Raw genomic sequence first — 19,127 nt, forward strand, 5'->3', positions numbered from 1 at the left:
TTTTGTATCTACCTTATTTTTGGGCTTACGTACTAATTTGAGCAGTAGTAACTTATGGGCAGAGTAGATGTTAACACGGACATCTCGGTGGGCCCCACACAGCTTTGGGACATGGACAAGGGGTTACACGAAACTGGAGTCCGAAGAAATGGGCGGATATGAAAATTCGGAAGAGAACGCGACTTGGCTGCGACGCAAAACCAGGGATGTGGGAGGGAACCTGACCGTGGGCCCCACCACGATGTATGCCTTGTATATCCTCGCCGTCCATACATTTTGTCAGCTTATTTTAGAGGATGGTCCCAAAAATAAAGCAGATAAAAATATCAGGTGGACCACACCACAGTGTCATTCTTTCTCCCTGGGGCCCACCTCTATGCTGTCAAAATCGGGCCTTTCTTTCTACGCATGTAATCAGGCCCGTAAACGACAAACTCTCAATCTCCGTATCACTCTCATTCATGCGTATCCCACCCTTCTCGTAAAGGCGCCACCTCCCTCTCTATTCCCTTTATTTCACTGCACCCTTTTTCTTCTCCTTCCCTTCTCTCCCTTTAGCACCACGTTATCCTGCTTGCCTTTGACTTTCTGTCCTCTTATATACATAGTTTCCATCTTCACTCCAATATTTAAATCCAAGGCCACCCATCTCAGAGAAAACCCACATCAATGGCTACTTTCAATGCTCGAAACGATGGCATATTCATGCTCTTCTCACACCCATCTCCCTACATGCATAAAGCCATAGCTTTTCTCCAAAATCCCATCTTTCTACATGGCTTTTCAGCCTCCACCCATCTTGCTTTCATTCTTCTTCTATCCATGACATGGGTCTTTAAGGGATGTAACATGGGTGGCCATGGACATTCAAAAGAGAGGTTGAAAGACGGTAGCTTTTTATATTACAAACCCGCCCTTTTCTCTTCTTTGGGTCTGTCTCTGTTTCATCTCGTTCTTTGCATTCTCAACTACTTTGTTTGGTATCAATATGGTTGGTCTGATGAAAATCTCTCCACCCAATTGGATTTGACTCTTAGAACTCTTGCCTGGTTCATGAGCTCAGCCTACTTGCATTTCAAGTTCCGCAGTTCAGAAGAGGAGAAATTCCCAATCGTTCTGAGGATTTGGTGGTTATTCTACTTCTTCATGTGTTGTTCTTTCGTCGTTCTGGACCTGGTTTACTATCAGAAACCCGGAATTCTGCCCACACATATGTGGGTTTTGGATTTTGGGTCGGTTCTGGTCGGTTTGTCCCTTTGTTACGCTGGATTATTCGGAAAGAAGAACAGAGAAGAAGAGGCGCGCCTTCTTGAAGAGCCTCTTTTGAATGGGAATACCGTTGGTGGGTCTCGCAAGAAGAGTAAGAAGGATAATGTAACTCCATATGCAAATGCTAGTCTGTTTAGTCTTCTTACTTTCTCTTGGATGAGTCCGTTGCTTAAAGTCGGTTATAAGAAGACATTAGACATCGATGATGTTCCTCAGCTTGCTGATGACGATAGCGTTAATGGGGTCTTCCCTGTTTTCAAAAATAAGCTAGAAGAAGATAGTAGTAATGGAGTAGGAACACTAAAATTGGTGAAAGCATTGTTCTTCACTGTTTGGAAAGAAGTGCTGTGGACAGCTTTGTTTGCGCTCCTATACTCAGTTTCTTCTTATGTGGGTCCATACCTTATCGATGCCTTTGTTCAATACCTCAATGGCCATAGTGAATTTGCGAATGAAGGGTATTTTTTGGTTTCCACATTCTTCATTGCGAAGATTATCGAATGCCTTTCGCAGCGGGGTTGGTTCTTTAAGCTGCAGCAGGCTGGAATCCGGGGCCGAGCAGCTTTGGTCGCAAAGATTTATAAAAAGGGCCTGTCACTGTCAAGCCAGTCAAGGCAGGGCCATACCAGTGGAGAGATCATAAATTTCATGAGCATCGATGCGGAGAGGGTGGGGGATTTCAGTTGGTGTATGCATGAACTATGGACGATTCCCGTGCAAGTTATACTGGCTTTGCTGATCTTGTACAAGAATCTTGGGCTGGCTTCGATCGCGGCCTTTGTTGCAACTAGAGCTGTACACGAGCAGACTAAGGCTCGAGTACTCGCCCGACTCGACTCGGAATACTCGACTCGTCTGAGTTAGAGCCGAGTACGAACGGGGTTTCCACGACTCGTTTAGATTACGAGTCTAGAAGTACTCGACTCGGTACTCGACTCGGTACCTGTGTATAAAACTCCGCCCGAAGAAAAAAAAAGCCCTACCCGCCCGTCATTTTCCACAGCGCCCAAACCCTACCCCCACCGCCCCACGGCCCCACCCGTCCTTTTCAAGCAGCGCCCTAAACCCTTCCCTCCCAGCCAGCGTTAAAAAAAATCTCTCTCTCTCTCTCTCTCTCTCTCTCCTCTCCCTCTCCCAGCGGCCAGCGCCCGTCCGGCCGTCCCTCTTCTTCCCTCTCTCTCTCTCTCTCTCACTCGCCAGTCGCCCCTATCCCCTGTCCGGCGGTGCTTGGTTCGAAAAAAACTCTCTCTCTCTCTCCTCTCCCTCTCCCAACGCCCGGCCGGCGGTCCCTCTTCTTCGCTCTCTCTCTCTCACTCGCCCCTATCCCCTATCTGGCGGTGCCGCTCGTCCCTGTGGCCTATCCGGTGCCCCTGTCCGGTGACGGAGCTCGTCCCTGCCACTCGTCCCGTCGTCCGTCATCGCCCTGCCCTGCACGCAGCTGCCGGTCGTCCCTCTTCTGCTCGCCCGGTAAGGTGTGGCCGTATGGGGTTTATTTTTTTAATTTTTAATTGCTAATATATGTTAGAAATTGTTAATATAGTTTGAAATTAACCTGATATTTGTGTTTTCTCTTGATATCATGGTGAATTGCTAAGTTCAGTTTCCATTTGCATACATGTTGTATCATTGAGTGAATGTAAATATTTTGTAAATATTTATATTAAGTGAATGTGATCCGAGTTGAACTGATTTGAATCGAGTCAAGTTTGAGTCAAGTTCTAAGCCTACTCAAGTTCGAGTTAAGTTCTAAGCCGAGTCGAGTTGACCGAATTAACCAAGCTAACTCAGTTCACGTACAGCTCTAGCGTACAAATATAAAAGTGGGGCATTTTAAATTGACTGAAAATGGATCACAGATCTAAGGGTTAGGATTTTCCACGATAGAAGATGCTTGTGCATCCACCATTCATGTTTTAGCCATTAGATCAATTGTCTGAATCATGAACGTGGGACTCACTCCAAAAGCTCAGACAACGATGCACGTAGAGTTCATGCATACATGTTGTATCATTGACTGTATTGGTCTCATTGTTGATTTTCCTTTTCTCCAACTATAATTTACATTACATGTACTTGGTTTTCTATGGTACGAAATATATTGCAACAACCCCAGTTCATCGCGGTAGGCGGTAGCCCACTCTTGATTATCACCGTTCATCATTGTACACAGGGCAGGGCTGTGGATTTGAAAAGGTAAATTACAGTCCTATCACTTGATGTATGTGAGAGTGCAAACCCAGGACAGTCCGGATCCATACTGATAGGAATGCAGATTAAATGGTATTGAATTTCATTAGGTAGAATTAAAATTGTATATGAGTCAAACCAAGTTGGCCATCAAAATTCCTAGCCTGCCCTCGGTCTCAAATTGGCCATGTGGGCCCAGGTCAAAATATTCAATTTGATCCTGTATGGTCAAAATATAGTTTTGGGATTAACCTGATATGTTAATATAGAAATTGTTTAACATATGTTAGAAATTGTTAATATAGAAATTTTTTAATCAAAGGTGAACATCTCACTCCTAATTATTTACTTTAGTGTGTGGCCCACCTCAATTACAACTTACAAGTCATCATTTTGTTTGTTTGTTTATTTTTAAGCCTATCGTGGGTCTTCAATTAATATCATGGTGGGCCTATCAAAGTCAGAGTAGCTTTTGTTTATAAAGATCTTTAAATGTGATCCACTTAATAAGTGGATAGGGCTAACAATTAATGAAACTGTTAGTGTTGAATGCTACCACTTTAAGATGCCTTTGGTTTTTTATTTGACATTTTGTTATTAGTTAGCTAGATGATAAATGTCAATTTCAGCATGCTCCATTGTTTGCATAGATATGAATTATTTGTATTGTTTTAGTTGTAGACTTGTAGTATAAGATAATCGGTTGCCCATTTGAGGATTTCTATGTTGCCAGACATAGATTCAGTGTGTTCTTGGATGCATAGAAATTCTCAAATTGTCCCTTTTTGGACAATTCAGGGTTAGATAGATTGTAATGTCTTCATTTATTCCAATTTAAATGCATATGCCTGTTCTGGTTTCGTTTCTTCTTTTTCTCTCTGGATATATTTCATGTATTTATTTCCGTCGTCAAATGTCCACACTTTGTGTTGATGATTGACATGGGAATCAAATACAAGATTAATATATTCTGGAGAGATAAGGGGAGATGCTGCCGGAATTTCGGCATAGCATTTAAATTGAAAAATGAAGCATTATAATCTATCTAACTTTGAATGGGTGACTGATTTAGACAGTTAAGTAATTATGCCCGTCTAGCGGTTGGTCTAGCCATCTAGGACCCTAGCCCCTAGGTATAGCCGTATAACATATCGAGAACTTTATTTTATAAATGGCTAGTCAAGACGAAAGCCCAAATACCCCTGGAATGGGTGCATCGGCCACATCTCCTCTAATAGTAGAGGGTGACACAGACACGTCAATCGCATGCAAAGGGAAGAAGAAGAGATCAGCAGTGTGGGATGATTTCGAAGATGTGACAGTTAACGGTGTACAGAAGATAAAGTGTAATCACTGCAAAGGGTTATTCAGCAAGATTCCAGGAGGATCTACGACACATCTGATTAGACATTTGAAGACGTGTCCTAAGAAAGCAAGACTTCCTCCTCCCGGCCAACAGATACTGTCATTTACGAAGTCAGAAGGGGACGACTCCCAAGGCATAGTGTCCACTCATAAGTTTGACAAGGAGAAGTTGAATGAGTGGTTTGCTAGATTAGTGATTTTGGAAAAAAAAACCTTTCAGAATGATTGAAAGTAAAGGATTTAGGGCTTTCTGTCAATTCCTTAATCCTCGGGCCGAGAATGTTTCCCGCGTCACAGTGCAGAGAGAAAGCATGAAGATGTACGCAAAGGAGAGATGAAACTGAAAGAAGTTTTGGTTTCAGTGACTAGAATAGCTTTGACTTCTGATTTATGGACGGCGTCCAATCAAAGAAAAGGATACATTTCATTAACCGCTCACTATGTTGATAAAGATTGGAAACTATGCAAGAGAATTTTGAACTTCAAACACCTTCCTCCTCCACATACTGGTTTACTTATTTCAGATTGCATCTACAGTTGTCTAGAAGGCTGGGGCATTGAGAAGTAAATTTCAGCAATAACTTTAGACAATGCTTCAGCAAATGACAGTGTCATTTCATGCTTACGTAACCAGTTCAAGGCTACAGGAAATTTATTTTTTGAAGGAAAAATATTCCAGGTCAGATGTTGTGCCTATATTGTAAATTTGATTGTACAAGAAGGGCTGAAAGCAATTGACAACACTATAGAGAACATAAGAGAAAGTGTGAAATATATAAGGGGGTCACCATCGAGACTGAGTGATGGAATGACATCATCCAACGTTTGAATGTGCCATCTAAAAAAACGTTGAAGTTGGATATCTGTACACGTTGGAACTCGACCTATGAAATGTTAGATGCGGCAATGGAATTACAGCTTGCATTTCCTGAATACGCGGCACGTGACAGAATGTATTCTTGGTTGCCGAGCACAGATGATTGGGCCAAAGCACAACAAGTTCACACATTTCTCAAAGTTTTCTACGATTGCACGAAGATTTTTTCTGGGAATCAGTTTCCAACCGCGAATCTGTTTCTTCCGTCTCTTTGGAAGATTAAGGATGCTCTACAGAAAAATGCCAGTGCGGGTCCAGATTTCATATGCCAGATGACAGTTGGTATGAAGACGAAGTTCGATAAATACTGGGACGAATGTCATCTGTTGATGTCCTTGGCAGTTGTTCTTGATCCTCGTTGTAATATGGGGTTGGTTAGCTTTATTTTCATGAAGCTTTATCCTACTGAAAGAGCGGCAGCAGAGACGTCTAAGGTTCGTCAAGCTCTTGAAGATTTGTACAAATCGTATGTTAATACTTTACTTGCAGCGGGTGTTGAAGAAATTAGAGATGCGGATATTTTTGTACCTGGTAATCCGGATGTGCTAAATGAATACATATCATACTTGGCACAAGCACGAATGGGAGTTGATACTAAAGAATCAGAGTTAGAAATGTACCTCAAGGAGCCAATCGTAGTGCGATCCGAATTTGATGTGTTGGAATGGTGGAAGATGAGGGTTAGTGAATCAAAATACCCTACATTATCTGTGATGGCACGGGACATATTATCTACACCAATTTCAACAGTGGCATCAGAATCCGCATTCAGCACAGGGAGCAGGGTTGTGAGCAAGTATCGAAGCTCACTTTCGCCAAATACAGTTGAGGCGTTGATTTGTACGCAAGATTGGTTGCGCCTAATATGGGGAGGAGATATGAATGATGATGATGATGAAGACGAGGAGATTGAGATTCGTGACGAGTCTCTACCTACAGATCAGTAATTATTTTCGGTTTTGTAATTTTTTTTGGTTGAATGTTGAATGATCTGTAATATTATTTCACTGTAATTGCAAACACGAAAGTGTTGGTCCTTTTGGAATGTGGTTTGGAAAACTTTTAATCTTTGATATTTATTTACATATGCTTGTTCATTTGCTTTTATTTTTTACTTTTGATACATTTATATTGCTTTCTTTTGTTCCTATATCAAGTTCAATTTATTTATCAATATTCTGATTTTTAAATTAAAAATTGAATGTAGATATGTCATCATCTGAGCCATCGACAAACATTTGGGACTATGCTTCTCTAGTTGAATCACCACCAAGGTCTGGAAAAATAAAGATTAAGTGTGGTTTGTGTGGCGCAAAGTTTGTAAACAAGACTAATCACTTTCGCTTACACTTGTCATGTCGAGGTGGTGATGCAAAACCATGCCCCAATGCCCCTAAGGATGTCCAAATTCTTTTTCAAGCTCTGTTAGATTCGAATAGAAAACCTTTTACTCCATCCAAACTTTCTGCTTCTGGATCTAGTACACGAATGACATCCACAGAAGATGCAGAGGAGGAAGCCAGATTAAAAGGCTTGGAGGAAGAACAATTCCAACTTGCCTTAAAACGCAGTATGGAAGATGTTTCTAGACTTCAGCGATATTCGAGTCAAAGACAACATGATGTTGAAGCAGGGTCGAGTTACTCGAGTACGACAAACAAGAAGAAAAAAAAGAGTAACAAATTCAAATTCCTGACTCGTCTCGGTGAATTTTATAGGGCATTGGGTACTACATACAATTCTTCACATAAAGTAAGTTTAAAAAATCTAGTTCAAAGTGTAAAAGAGCACGAAGGAAAAATCTCTTCACCTTCTGACTCAGAGGAAGTGAACCAATTTGTATATGAAAAAATAGATAGCAGTTCCGATGGATCAGATGACAATACAGGAAGACACTCCTTTTATGGAGGTTATTAGTTATAAATTGTCATTTTAAAGTGAACAATGTAATGTAAATATGTTAATGTAATTATCAAAGTTTTTTAATCATAAATTATGTGCATTTTATATCTTTTATTGTTTAGTTTAACTTCGAATTCCAATTGACTCGAACTCGCCTCAAAAACTCGCACTCTACTCGACTCGATTTCTACTCGTACTCGAACTCGCCTCGAAAACTCGGACTCGACTCGACTCGTTTAATACTCGTACTCGGCTCGTACTCGGGCGAGTAGAGTACGAGCAGGGAGTCCATGCTCGTTGGCCGAGTAGAGCCGAGTACGAGCAGCACTCGGGCGTTAAGAGCCGAGTACGAGTAGGGCGATACTCGACTCGACTCGACTCGTGTACAGCTCTAGTTGCAACTATGGTTGTTATGTTGATGAATGTCCCATTAGGGAAGTTGCAAGAGAATTACCAGGGCAAGTTGATGAAATCGAAAGACGTACGGATGAAGGCGACGTCTGAGATCCTTCGGAACATGAGGATCCTCAAGCTCCAAGGGTGGGAGATGAAGTTCTTGTCCAAGATAGTCGAGCTAAGGAAAGATGAAACAAGCTGGTTGAAGAAATATGTCTACACCTCGGCCATGACGACATTTGTCTTCTGGGGTGCACCCACATTCGTGTCTGTGATTACGTTTGGAGCTTGTATACTTATGGGGATACCGCTAGAATCGGGAAAGATTCTATCTGCTCTTGCGACATTCAGGAAGTTGCAGGAGCCCATTTATGTTCTCCCTGATACGATTTCCATGGTTGCGCAGACAAAGGTTTCTCTTGATAGAATTTCGTCGTTCCTTCGCCTTGAAGACCTTCAGCCCGATGTTGTAGAGAGGCTTCCGGAAGGTAGTTCTGATGTTGCAGTTGAAATAAGCGATGGGAATTTCTCTTGGGATCTCTCTTCTGCGAATCCTACTTTGAAAGATTTGAATTTCCGAGTTTTGCATGGGATGAGGGTGGCTGTTTGTGGAACAGTTGGGTCGGGAAAGTCGAGCTTGCTTTCTTGCATCTTAGGAGAAGTGCCGAAGATATCTGGGACCATTAAATTGTGTGGGACCAAGGCCTATGTTGCTCAATCACCTTGGATACAGAGTGGGAAAATCGAAGAAAATATATTGTTTGGTAAGGAAATGGATAGGGAGAAGTATGAGCATGTTCTTGAAGCGTGTTCTCTGAAGAAAGACTTGGAGATTCTATCATTTGGTGATCAGACTGTCATTGGCGAGCGAGGAATCAACTTGAGTGGTGGCCAGAAGCAAAGAATACAGATTGCACGTGCTCTATACCAGGATGCAGACATTTATCTGTTTGATGATCCTTTTAGTGCTGTTGATGCTCATACAGGAACCCATCTATTTAAGGTATTTCTTATTTTTTTTCCTCTGGATTTTGTTATATTTTCACATGTTACATCCCTGAAATTAACAACTAGTCCAATATATTTGAGAACAAACTCTTCTCATTTGTAGTAATATCAAGTGATTTTCTTTGATCACAGCTCACAAACGACATGGTAAGCTATTCAACTAGCTAGTAGCTGCGAACATTAGTTTAAAAAACTGAATATGGAGACTTCGATTTGGTTTATTGTGCACACGAATCGGGATGGCTTAAATATCAGTTGGGTTGGTTCAAAGATTCAGCTGGGTATTTAAATAAACACGCATTCCTCTATCCCTATGAAAGGTTTTCAGGATAAACCCTGTTTTCCCTATTTAAAAACTGAGTTGGAAAAGTGGCCACGCCTCAAATTCAGCTGAGTTGAGTCGACCAGACTGAGTTTTGAGTTAAATCATCGATTTTTGGGACTACAGTTGCAAATTTAAACCCCACCCAAAGGACTCCTACTTATTGTTTTGCTTCTTTGAGCATTTGGGTAATTTTCATTTTTGAAGAGCTTTAATGCATGTATCCAACCTCTGAATGGCAGGAGTGTCTGCTCGGGATTTTAGGATCAAAGATGGTGATCTATGTTACCCATCAAGTAGAGTTTTTGCCTTCTGCTGACCTTATCCTGGTGTGCACTTCTCTGTTTCTTTACTTTGCATTGGTTCCACAACCCCGGATAAGTGCATCACCAATGCATAAGAAAAAAAAAACCTTTCTCTGGCTTGGCAGGTAATGAGAGATGGGAGGATTACACAAGCCGGAAAATACAATGACATTCTCAATTCGGGAACAGATTTTATGGAACTTGTCGGTGCGCATAAGCAAGCCTTGTCAGCCCTTGATGCTGTGGAGACAGAGCCTGACTCACAAGCAAGTAATAGTGTGGAAGATGGTTCGTGTGATGCTGGAAGCAGAAAACAATCTCCACACAAAGACGCAGAGAAGAGAGAGGATCAGAATGGTAAAATGGATGAAATAATCGGGCAGAAGGGGCAGCTAGTTCAAGAAGAAGAAAGGGAGAAAGGCAAGGTTGGCCTATCAGTCTATTGGAAATACATTACAATGGCTTCCGGAGGAGCCCTCGTACCATTTGTATTGCTGGCCCAGATTCTCTTTCAGGGTCTTCAGATTGGAAGCAATTACTGGATGGCTTGGGCAGCTCCTGTCTCAAAAGATACGAGAGCTCCAGTTGAAGGCTTGGTTCTCATTCTCGTCTACGTTGCTTTGGCCATTGGAAGCTCCATTTGTGTCTTTGTAAGATCGTTGCTTCTCGTTACAGCTGGATATAAGACGGCGACTCAATTGTTCAATAAGATGCATGTGTGTATATTCCGAGCTCCCATGTCATTCTTTGATTCCACTCCAAGCGGACAAATCCTCAATAGAGTAAGAGACCTATATACTTCTTTTCAGGATTCAAGCCATGGGACCGGACTTATTTGGTATTTTGAGGCCACTATGGCTATGCATCTCTTTATGTAAGCTGCCTTTTTCTTTTACAGGCATCGACTGATCAAAGTGCAGTAGATACAAGCATTCCCTTTCAAATGGGGTCAACTGCCAATGCAATCATTGGGCTGCTGGGAATCATTGCTGTAATGTCTCAGGTTGCATGGCAGGTTCTCATCGTTTTCATCCCTGTTATTGCAACCTGCATTTGGTATCAGGTAATGCCTGTAGCTGGTTCTTCTTCTTCTTGAATTTACAAATAATTAAAGGACTAGATACGAAATACAGACAGCTTCAGACATTTCTTTTTTGTTCCCTAATTTTTAGATTTAAAAATATTTGTAATGTTTGCTAATCTTCTAAGATATATATGTACACAATCTGATCATGGATCACTTCAATCCATAGTAGAATGATGCTGTAACATGATAAATCTTCAGGTAACTTCCTCCGACGTTGCTTACGTTTGTCATTCCACAGCAATATTACATACCAACTGCACGAGAGTTAGCACGTCTTGTTGGAGTTTGCAAGGCTCCCAACATACAGCACTTTGCTGAATCTTTATCAGGATCAACGACAATCAGGAGTTTCGATCAGGAATCAAGATTCATGGATATGAACATGTCTCTGATCGATGGGTATTCACGACCCAAGTTTCATACTGCTGGCGCAATGGAGTGGCTGTGCTTCCGCTTGGATATGTTATCATCCATCACATTCGCCTTTTGTTTGGTTTTCTTGATAACCATGCCAAAGGGTGTAATAGATCCAGGTATAACTTCATTCAAGAGGAATGGCATGATATGACATGATCCTCAACCTGAGGATATTCATAGCATCCTCATGTTTTCAGTTCATATATGTAGCATCCAGGATTCAGTGATCTAGTCTGTTGATCAGATGGGCCTTGCCTAAAACCTCCAAATTGGAAGATCCTAGCTGTTCAATCATTAGCCTATTTTCATTTGGATATGGACCATTATGGTTTCTATTCCTAAAAGTCTATTTTAGGCCACCCATGGAAAGGTTAGGATTGTCCCATTGAAGAGATTTGGACTGTTTCATTCACTGTGTGCTCATAATGCAAATGGTCTGGATCGTGGAAATGTGGGCCTCACTTGTATAAACTTAGAACCCGAGGGTACTATACATACCCTCAGATTGAGGATCCTCTATCCATATATTTGTGGAAATGGAATCTTACTCTATCTTCTTTTTCAGGCATTGCGGGCTTAGCAGTAACGTACGGACTTAATTTAAACATGGCGGCATTTTGGGTTGTATGGAATCTGTGCAATCTTGAGAACAAAATCATATCTGTTGAGAGAATATTTCAATACATGAGCCTTTCTAGTGAACCCCCTCTTGTCATAGAAACTAATAGGCCGGACCCTAACTGGCCAGCAGAAGGAGAACTTGATATTCATGATTTGCAGGTAATCTCAAGTCTCTTACTGCCAAAGCTTCTTTGTAATCGATGATACCACAAACTCCCATCTTTTAAGAAATTTGTTCTGTTTGATGCATTGAAACCGCTATGGGATATTCATTTAGTTTTGAAATTTTTTTTCTTAACAATTAGTTTTTTTTTTTCCCAAAGATGATGGATCACCTACAATTGATTGTAGGCTAACTTAACGTTCAACCATTGTTAGCATGCAAGGGATTATGGGTTGTGGGTGGTTGGTTCCTCTTTTTCTACATAGTTGCTTTTTTGTATCTTCTTATATAATCACACAAGTTTCTTACTTCTCTTTTAATAATTCATAACATCTATTTGAAAATATTGGATACAGGTCCGTTATGCCCCACATATGCCTCTTGTTTTGAGAGGTCTTACATGCACTTTCCCAGCCGGGATGAAGACTGGTATCGTTGGGAGGACAGGCAGTGGAAAATCCACCCTCATACAGACACTCTTCCGCATCGTTGATCCAGTTGCCGGTAAGATTCTGATAGATGGCCTTGACATTTCTACTATAGGACTGCATGATCTGCGATCCAGATTGAGCATCATCCCGCAAGACCCAACTATGTTTCAAGGGACTCTGCGAAGTAACCTTGACCCTCTTGAAGAGTATACAGATGAACAGATTTGGGAGGTGTGTTTGTTTTACTATCTGCATTGCTAACGTATGTTCAATATTTTATTCTTGGATTCCAAAGCACAACGATTTGCTGACATGCGATTCTTTCCTATTTTAGGCTCTAGATCGGTGCCAGCTAGGGGATGAAGTAAGGAGAAAGGAAGGAAAGCTTGACTCTACAGGTTTAGTTTCTTTTTGTTTAGCTGATATTTACTTCATCTGGCCTGCTAATTTTCAGAATATGATATAAACGCACTAGGTTTTTTTTTTTTTGGAGGGGGGGTTGGTGCCTTTTGAGACCTATAGCAGTGATTGTATCTGCTATTTACAATGTAGTACAGAGTCTAATGCCTGATGTGAATGGCAGTGGTTGAAAATGGAGAGAACTGGAGTATGGGTCAGAGGCAGCTGGTGTGTCTGGTACGGGTGATATTGAAGAAGAGCAAGGTCTTGGTACTCGACGAAGCAACCGCTTCAGTCGATACTGCGACCGACAACCTAATTCAGCAAACACTAAGGCAACAGTTCTTTGGCTGTACAGTCATCATGATTGCGCATCGGATAACATCCGCTCTAGATAGCGACATAGTTTTGCTTCTTGATAATGGTTGGCAACTTACCAATCCACCTTTCTTCTTCCATCTTTTTTATCCTTGTCAAAGCATTTGATTTTTTATTTTTATTTTTTTCTTTTACTGAACAGGCCTTATTGTGGAATACGACTCTCCCAAAAAACTGTTGGAAAACAAATCATCTTCATTCTCAAGACTTGTTGCTGAGTATACCATAAGGTCAAACTCTGGTTTTGAAAACTTAGCGAATCTATGAATGGCTGGCAATACTTGGGCTGCCATTAGTTGATATACAACCTGATTGATTATGATGATAATGGGTGTGAGTCCGTGACATCTTCTCTTTTGCGCTGTAAGTACATCAGCAGCATCATTTGCTATTGAACTGAAGGTTTAAAATCCTGTTTTGTGTATCTACAAGAACATTTACTAAATGGTATCAATCCGACAAACCCGTGGTACCCAAAAGAATGTCCACAGATTGAATGGTCAGAGAACAGCCACTTGGTGCAATTTTTTACCATTGTATCATCAACTAGTGGGCCATCATTTGGTTCTGATTGAGCTGCAGATTCGTCTATCTTATTCTATTCGCTAGGAGGTTGATAATGTTTCGTAAATGATATTGGATGCACTCTGGGTCTGTCATATATATCTGATGTTTTTCTTATGCTTTTTTTTTTTCCTGCAGATATTATTAGTCTCAAAGGCGGGTTGAGAATGCAAGGCAGAAGTGATTCACAAATGCTGTAGAAAATCTCACACAGTTCTGTTTTTGTGTGATTCCAATAATACTGTAACCTGAGTTTTGGATGTCTAGGAACTAGGTGTGCTTAAATAAAGCAATACAATTTTTGAGTTATGCGTTCAGGGCACATCATTTCTTGGCTTTGTTAATGAGCTTATGACCTGTTTGGGTGTTTACATTTTTTAGGGCAGATAGGATTTGCTCTTTTCAATTTCCCATTGGTATATCTCAAGTCTGACTTAAAGCCATTTATATGGCAATGTGGAGATAAGCATGCTTTGCAATCCCGCCAGCGGCTTAGTGAGAAATTGACGAAAACCCAATTGCATGCAAGAGGTCTGTGACTGGCTTTGCAGGATCAGGCACAAACCTCTAGGAAATTGGGGACATTATTTTTGGAAATTAAGGGACAAAACCTTTTAGAGCCCATTTGGGTGCCAATTAAAAGATGAGTTCATCTCATTTTTTTAGTTAACAGTAATTATGTATTAGAGCTCATGGTTCTAATAAATTATTGGTTATCAATATTGTCTTTTATCCTTATTGTAACTTCCAATATATAATTACTGTTAACTAAAATGAGATTAACTCATTTTTAAGCGGCACCAAACAAAGGTTTAAGAAATCAAATCAATCAATTATTCGTATAAAAAATGCAGTATTTCTTAATGTAAATAAATCCTAATATAATCCTAACCTTGTTTCATTTTTAATTCTAGCCATATTTTAATTAAACATAAAACTAACTAAATTATCTTCTAATCTGGCCACATTATTATATGACTCTAGTAAATTGACCTTAACTAAAAAGGCGTCGAAATCATATAATCTAGGCTTGTTGAAAAGGTAACTTAATAAGCTTTAAAATGGGACTAATTTTACAAACCTATTGTTTGGTAACTGAAAAGTAGGTTACAAGATAAGTGATAGTAGTAAGAGATTTGAATCCTATCTAGAAAACTAAAAACTAGGAGAAAATGTCTCCTATGGTCCATTTGGCCTGCATCATACAATTGTGTAAAATAGCTTTGCCTCTGGTGTTTGACAGTAAAACTACCTATATTTGGCCACAATCTCAAAAAATTAGACCAAACCAGAGAAAACAATGGAAACATGCCTATCTAAATTTGCATGGTGGGGCCACCTATTGGAGTTGTGCCTTGAAAATCAATCTAGATGTGATATTGATGATCTTGACTATGGATCATGGCGATTGTAGGTCAACAGACGGGTTACAATGCCATGATTAATATGTGGAGTGCCTGGAATGTATAGGACGCATGGGTTAAAGGAGAGATTCATCTGCTTGTCATTAGAGGTCGATCCAATTCTCAGGCGAACCACACCATCGGAAAACAGGGGTGATTGAACGTTCACCATTAAAAAATTCCTAAGGCCCACTGTAATGCATTGTATTCCTAATGGAACTCCACACGTGTGTATAGGTCCACCCATGTGTCAACATGTGATGCGTGTGCATGATCCAGGATGTACATAAGGTGGACCATCCTATCATCTGGTAGGCCACAATCTACAAAACAAATAGATGAAAAAAAAAAAACCCTTGGCCAAAACTTACTGGAGCAGTCCATGTGCCACGTGTATGGAGCCTAGTTGTCGGGCGGCTGTAGGGGGGTGGAAGTATCATGGGTCCAGAGAGCGAGAGAGGTCAAGATGGTCCCGAAAAGCAATGGGAAGAAAACGCGTAGTTGTCGGGCGGCTGTAGGGGGGTGGAAGTATCATGGGTCCAGAGAGCGAGAGAGGTCGAGATGGTCCCGAAAGCAATGGGTAGAAAACGCGTAAGAGCAAATCGTTTTCAACTTCCAATGAGATTGAGAAAAAGCATGCATGAAATAGATTTTGGCTGGAAACCGCGTGAGAGCCAGTCATTTTCAACTTCCAATGACATTAGAAAAAAGTTCGCTCCAATCTCAATTCCAAGGGCGCGGATTAGCTGCTGACAGGTTGAGTAGCGAGAGTCGCTGATGAAGTGACGTCACCAAGTTCCGTGGGCCCCGCCACGATGTACGTTTTGTATCCACACTGTCCATCCATTTGGAGAGATAATACCAGGGCACGATCCAAAGAATGATTCATATCCAAAACTCCAGTAGACCCCACCACGGAAAACAGTAGGTTAAGGGCCACAAAAGTTTTTGATCAAGCTGATTTTATGCCTGTTATAACTTATGAACAAGTTGGATTTCAAATAACGATCATGGTGGACCTTAGGAAAGTTACAATGATGGGTTTCACTCTCACAGCTGTTTTTTTACGGTGCGGTTCACTACTACTCGGGATATATATATGAATATATATATCATGGTCAGCTTCACAAGACTTGCCGACGTCACTAGGATAGCAATATGGCTATTCAACCTGTCAGTAGCTAATCCGTGTCTGGCTGGCTTACCTTGTCTAAGCAAGTGTACGGATGCACAAAATCATTCAATGACATGGATAATTATAATGATTATATTTTCTAATACTAATCACTGATAAATTAATAATTAAAAATAAAAATAAAAACTTTTGACTATCTTATATATAAATTCCCTGCTCTTTATTTAGCTTCTACCTAATAAAAAATAAAAAATCTGGCTGATTCAAACCTTAAGTAAGCCACTATAAAATATTATTACTGAGATCTCTAAATTCACGTGGTATGGCTCATGAGGAGTGGATTAGGTATTTTTCAGGTATTACCCCAACCATGCAAGGCCCACCATGATGAATTTGTTGTATATGTAACTATGTTTGTTCATCTATTTTTCCATCTCATTTCAGGGCGCAATCCCAAAACTTAAGGAGATCCAAATTTTAGGTGGACCATACTTTTGGAAACAGTGGTGAATCACCATTAAAAACTTTTTGTGGTCCACGAATATTTTGGATCAAGCTGATCTTTGTATTCTCCCTTCATCCATATGGCTTTGGATTCATGAAAGTTAACCTGCAAGAGAGACATTAGCCCAGTTCTTACCAACTAGGTGGTATATTCATATAACAAGTGAAAATCTCATTTTTATTCAAATGAGTGAAAATAGTATTTCTCATTAGACAAAGTTCACCTCGAGTCCGTACAAGTGTGAATAGGTCTAGATTATTAATGGAATGGAGTACACAGTTTTCTTTGTAATTCAAGGAGCAAATTTCAATAATTTCATTTTGACAAGAATGGTGAAAAAGGAAATTACATTTTGATAATTTCCACATTTTGAAATCGAAAATTGCATTTCAATTTGAGAATGCATCGAAACCAACATTACTGAGCAGATTTCGGAATATAGTGTTATCTTATGGACCACACCAGCACGTCAGGTAGCTATAAAGACAGCCTTACTTAGTCAACAAAGCAGTTGATGGCGACTTTCTTGGAAGAAGAAGAGACTGCTATGTTAATCTTCCCAACAAAAAACAGTGGTGATTCATCCTCTCACATGCAGCCCGGTCACGCACAATGTTTTTATGCCATCCAACCTATTTATAAAATCACATAGACTTGCCTGAAAGGAAAGCATAAATTTCGGCTGGAACCAAAATTTCTGTGATTCCAAGAAGTTTTCAATGGTAAGCTTTCAATTCTCACTACTTTCCCTAGTGTGATATACATAAGCCTCGATTTGCTTTCTTTTTGAGCTCATGCACTAAAATGATATGTCAAAATGAATGGACGTCATGAATAAAATATATAGATCACAATGACCCCCACAAATCCCCTGACACGACCATCCATCTTTAGGTAGCCCTCGTGGGATAGTACCCAATCTGCATGGGGAAAATTTAAAGGAGCGTGCTCATATGGTACTTGTCCCACCACAACTCGCGATGGTACTGGGCTACAATGGGGCCATGTCAACGGTTCATCTAATACACCACACCTATTGTTTAGGCCATCGAGACAAAAATCATCCCAATCCATAAAGCCGCATCGCAAGGAACACTTGAGAGAGTACACCCAAAACTTAGACTGGCTGGCTTGCCTTGGCCAAGCAAGTGTTGAGATGCACAAAACCATTCGGCAAACAATTATAATGATTATATTTTCTAATACTATTCACTAATGAATCAATAATAATAAAGAATAAACACTTTTGAATACGTATAAACTTATTAGAGTTACTTTTTCTAACACAGGGAAATGACTTAACATTACCCACTCCCTCTATTAGGGTGTTGAGGGTCAAATATTGCATATTAGACCCCATTTATTATCTAGATTTACGAGTATGATACTGTTTAATGTCCTGTTTTAATCATGTTTGTGATGCAGGGTGTATTTAGGAGTCTGGACTACAAAAGGGTGCTAAAAGCATGAAATTAACACTTTGATGAAGCCAAGGCAAGGGACGGACTCCAGGGGAGCAAGATAGATGGATTTACACGCCAGAGATCTGAGAAAATCGATAAACTGAAGCTCAAGTGGCCTGAAAATCGTCTAGAATGCGAGATCACGGGGTCTTCACCATCCGTTCGGTTCAAAACTTCATACATAACCTGAGGACTATAAATTAACCATATATATCGAATTTCATCCATTGGATCCGTGTAGAAGTAGCCCAACAGGCATATCAGCCCATAAATCTCTAAACTAGGGCCCACCTGAGATCTGGATATGCTTCAAATTTGGTTTTAACCCCTTATATGAGGTGACACAACATATGGTCGGAGCGGATTTCTCCAAAACATCGCAAGCGGACCCAACTGGCGGTGCCAGTGCACAGTGCTCAAGTGCACTCAACGTGCATTAGGCTAAACCATGTGGTCAAAGTCGATTTGACCGACTTTCCAAAAGCGAGAGAGGATTTCTCTCTCTGCCGTTCGTCCGTCCGCAAGTCATCCTGCTGGGATGTGTGGCCCATCTTCATCCCCTGGACGGATGATCCGAACCATCCAATGCACTCAGAAGATAAATTCGACCGCAACTTGAGCGATTCCAGGCTTCTATGCACACGTTCAAGACTGCAGTAGTAAGGAAAACACTGCTGCGTCTATTGATGGTGTGGTCCATCTGAATCACAGATTCACTCCAAATTTGAGCCCGTGATCAGGCATGAATACAGAAGCTCGAATACTAGATTTAACGCACTATAAAGTTAGTCTAAGTGGACCCCACTGACCTCATCCATGGAAACAGAAGTTTCCATTTTCCTTCCGCGCAGCTGCTGTGCGCACGGAGCGCGTCCGCAAGTTCCGGACGATCCGGGAAGTAGTGGACCACCACCGTTGATTGGATGGCCA

General features: G+C 40.8%; 1 protein-coding gene across 1 annotated transcript in view; it reads left to right on the plus strand.

Annotated features, from left to right (window-relative positions):
* Positions 1–600: 600 nt before the first annotated feature.
* The window catches only part of LOC131223212 (ABC transporter C family member 3-like), a 44,507-nt gene continuing 25,980 nt past the window's right edge, over positions 601–19,127 (plus strand). The window contains exons 1-12 of the mRNA XM_058218531.1: positions 601–2,049; position 3,133; positions 7,996–8,999; positions 9,569–9,655; positions 9,757–10,413; positions 10,530–10,694; positions 10,957–11,251; positions 11,701–11,915; positions 12,276–12,581; positions 12,685–12,748; positions 12,934–13,173; positions 13,270–13,490. Coding sequence (XP_058074514.1) covers positions 670–2,049; position 3,133; positions 7,996–8,999; positions 9,569–9,655; positions 9,757–10,413; positions 10,530–10,694; positions 10,957–11,251; positions 11,701–11,915; positions 12,276–12,581; positions 12,685–12,748; positions 12,934–13,173; positions 13,270–13,394 — 4,539 coding nt within the window. The 5' untranslated portion in view covers positions 601–669 and the 3' untranslated portion in view covers positions 13,395–13,490. The remainder of the gene's footprint in view (positions 2,050–3,132; positions 3,134–7,995; positions 9,000–9,568; positions 9,656–9,756; positions 10,414–10,529; positions 10,695–10,956; positions 11,252–11,700; positions 11,916–12,275; positions 12,582–12,684; positions 12,749–12,933; positions 13,174–13,269; positions 13,491–19,127) is intronic.

Source organism: Magnolia sinica, chromosome 13 (assembly GCF_029962835.1).
Source record: "Magnolia sinica isolate HGM2019 chromosome 13, MsV1, whole genome shotgun sequence".
Classification (NCBI taxonomy): domain Eukaryota; kingdom Viridiplantae; phylum Streptophyta; class Magnoliopsida; order Magnoliales; family Magnoliaceae; genus Magnolia; species Magnolia sinica.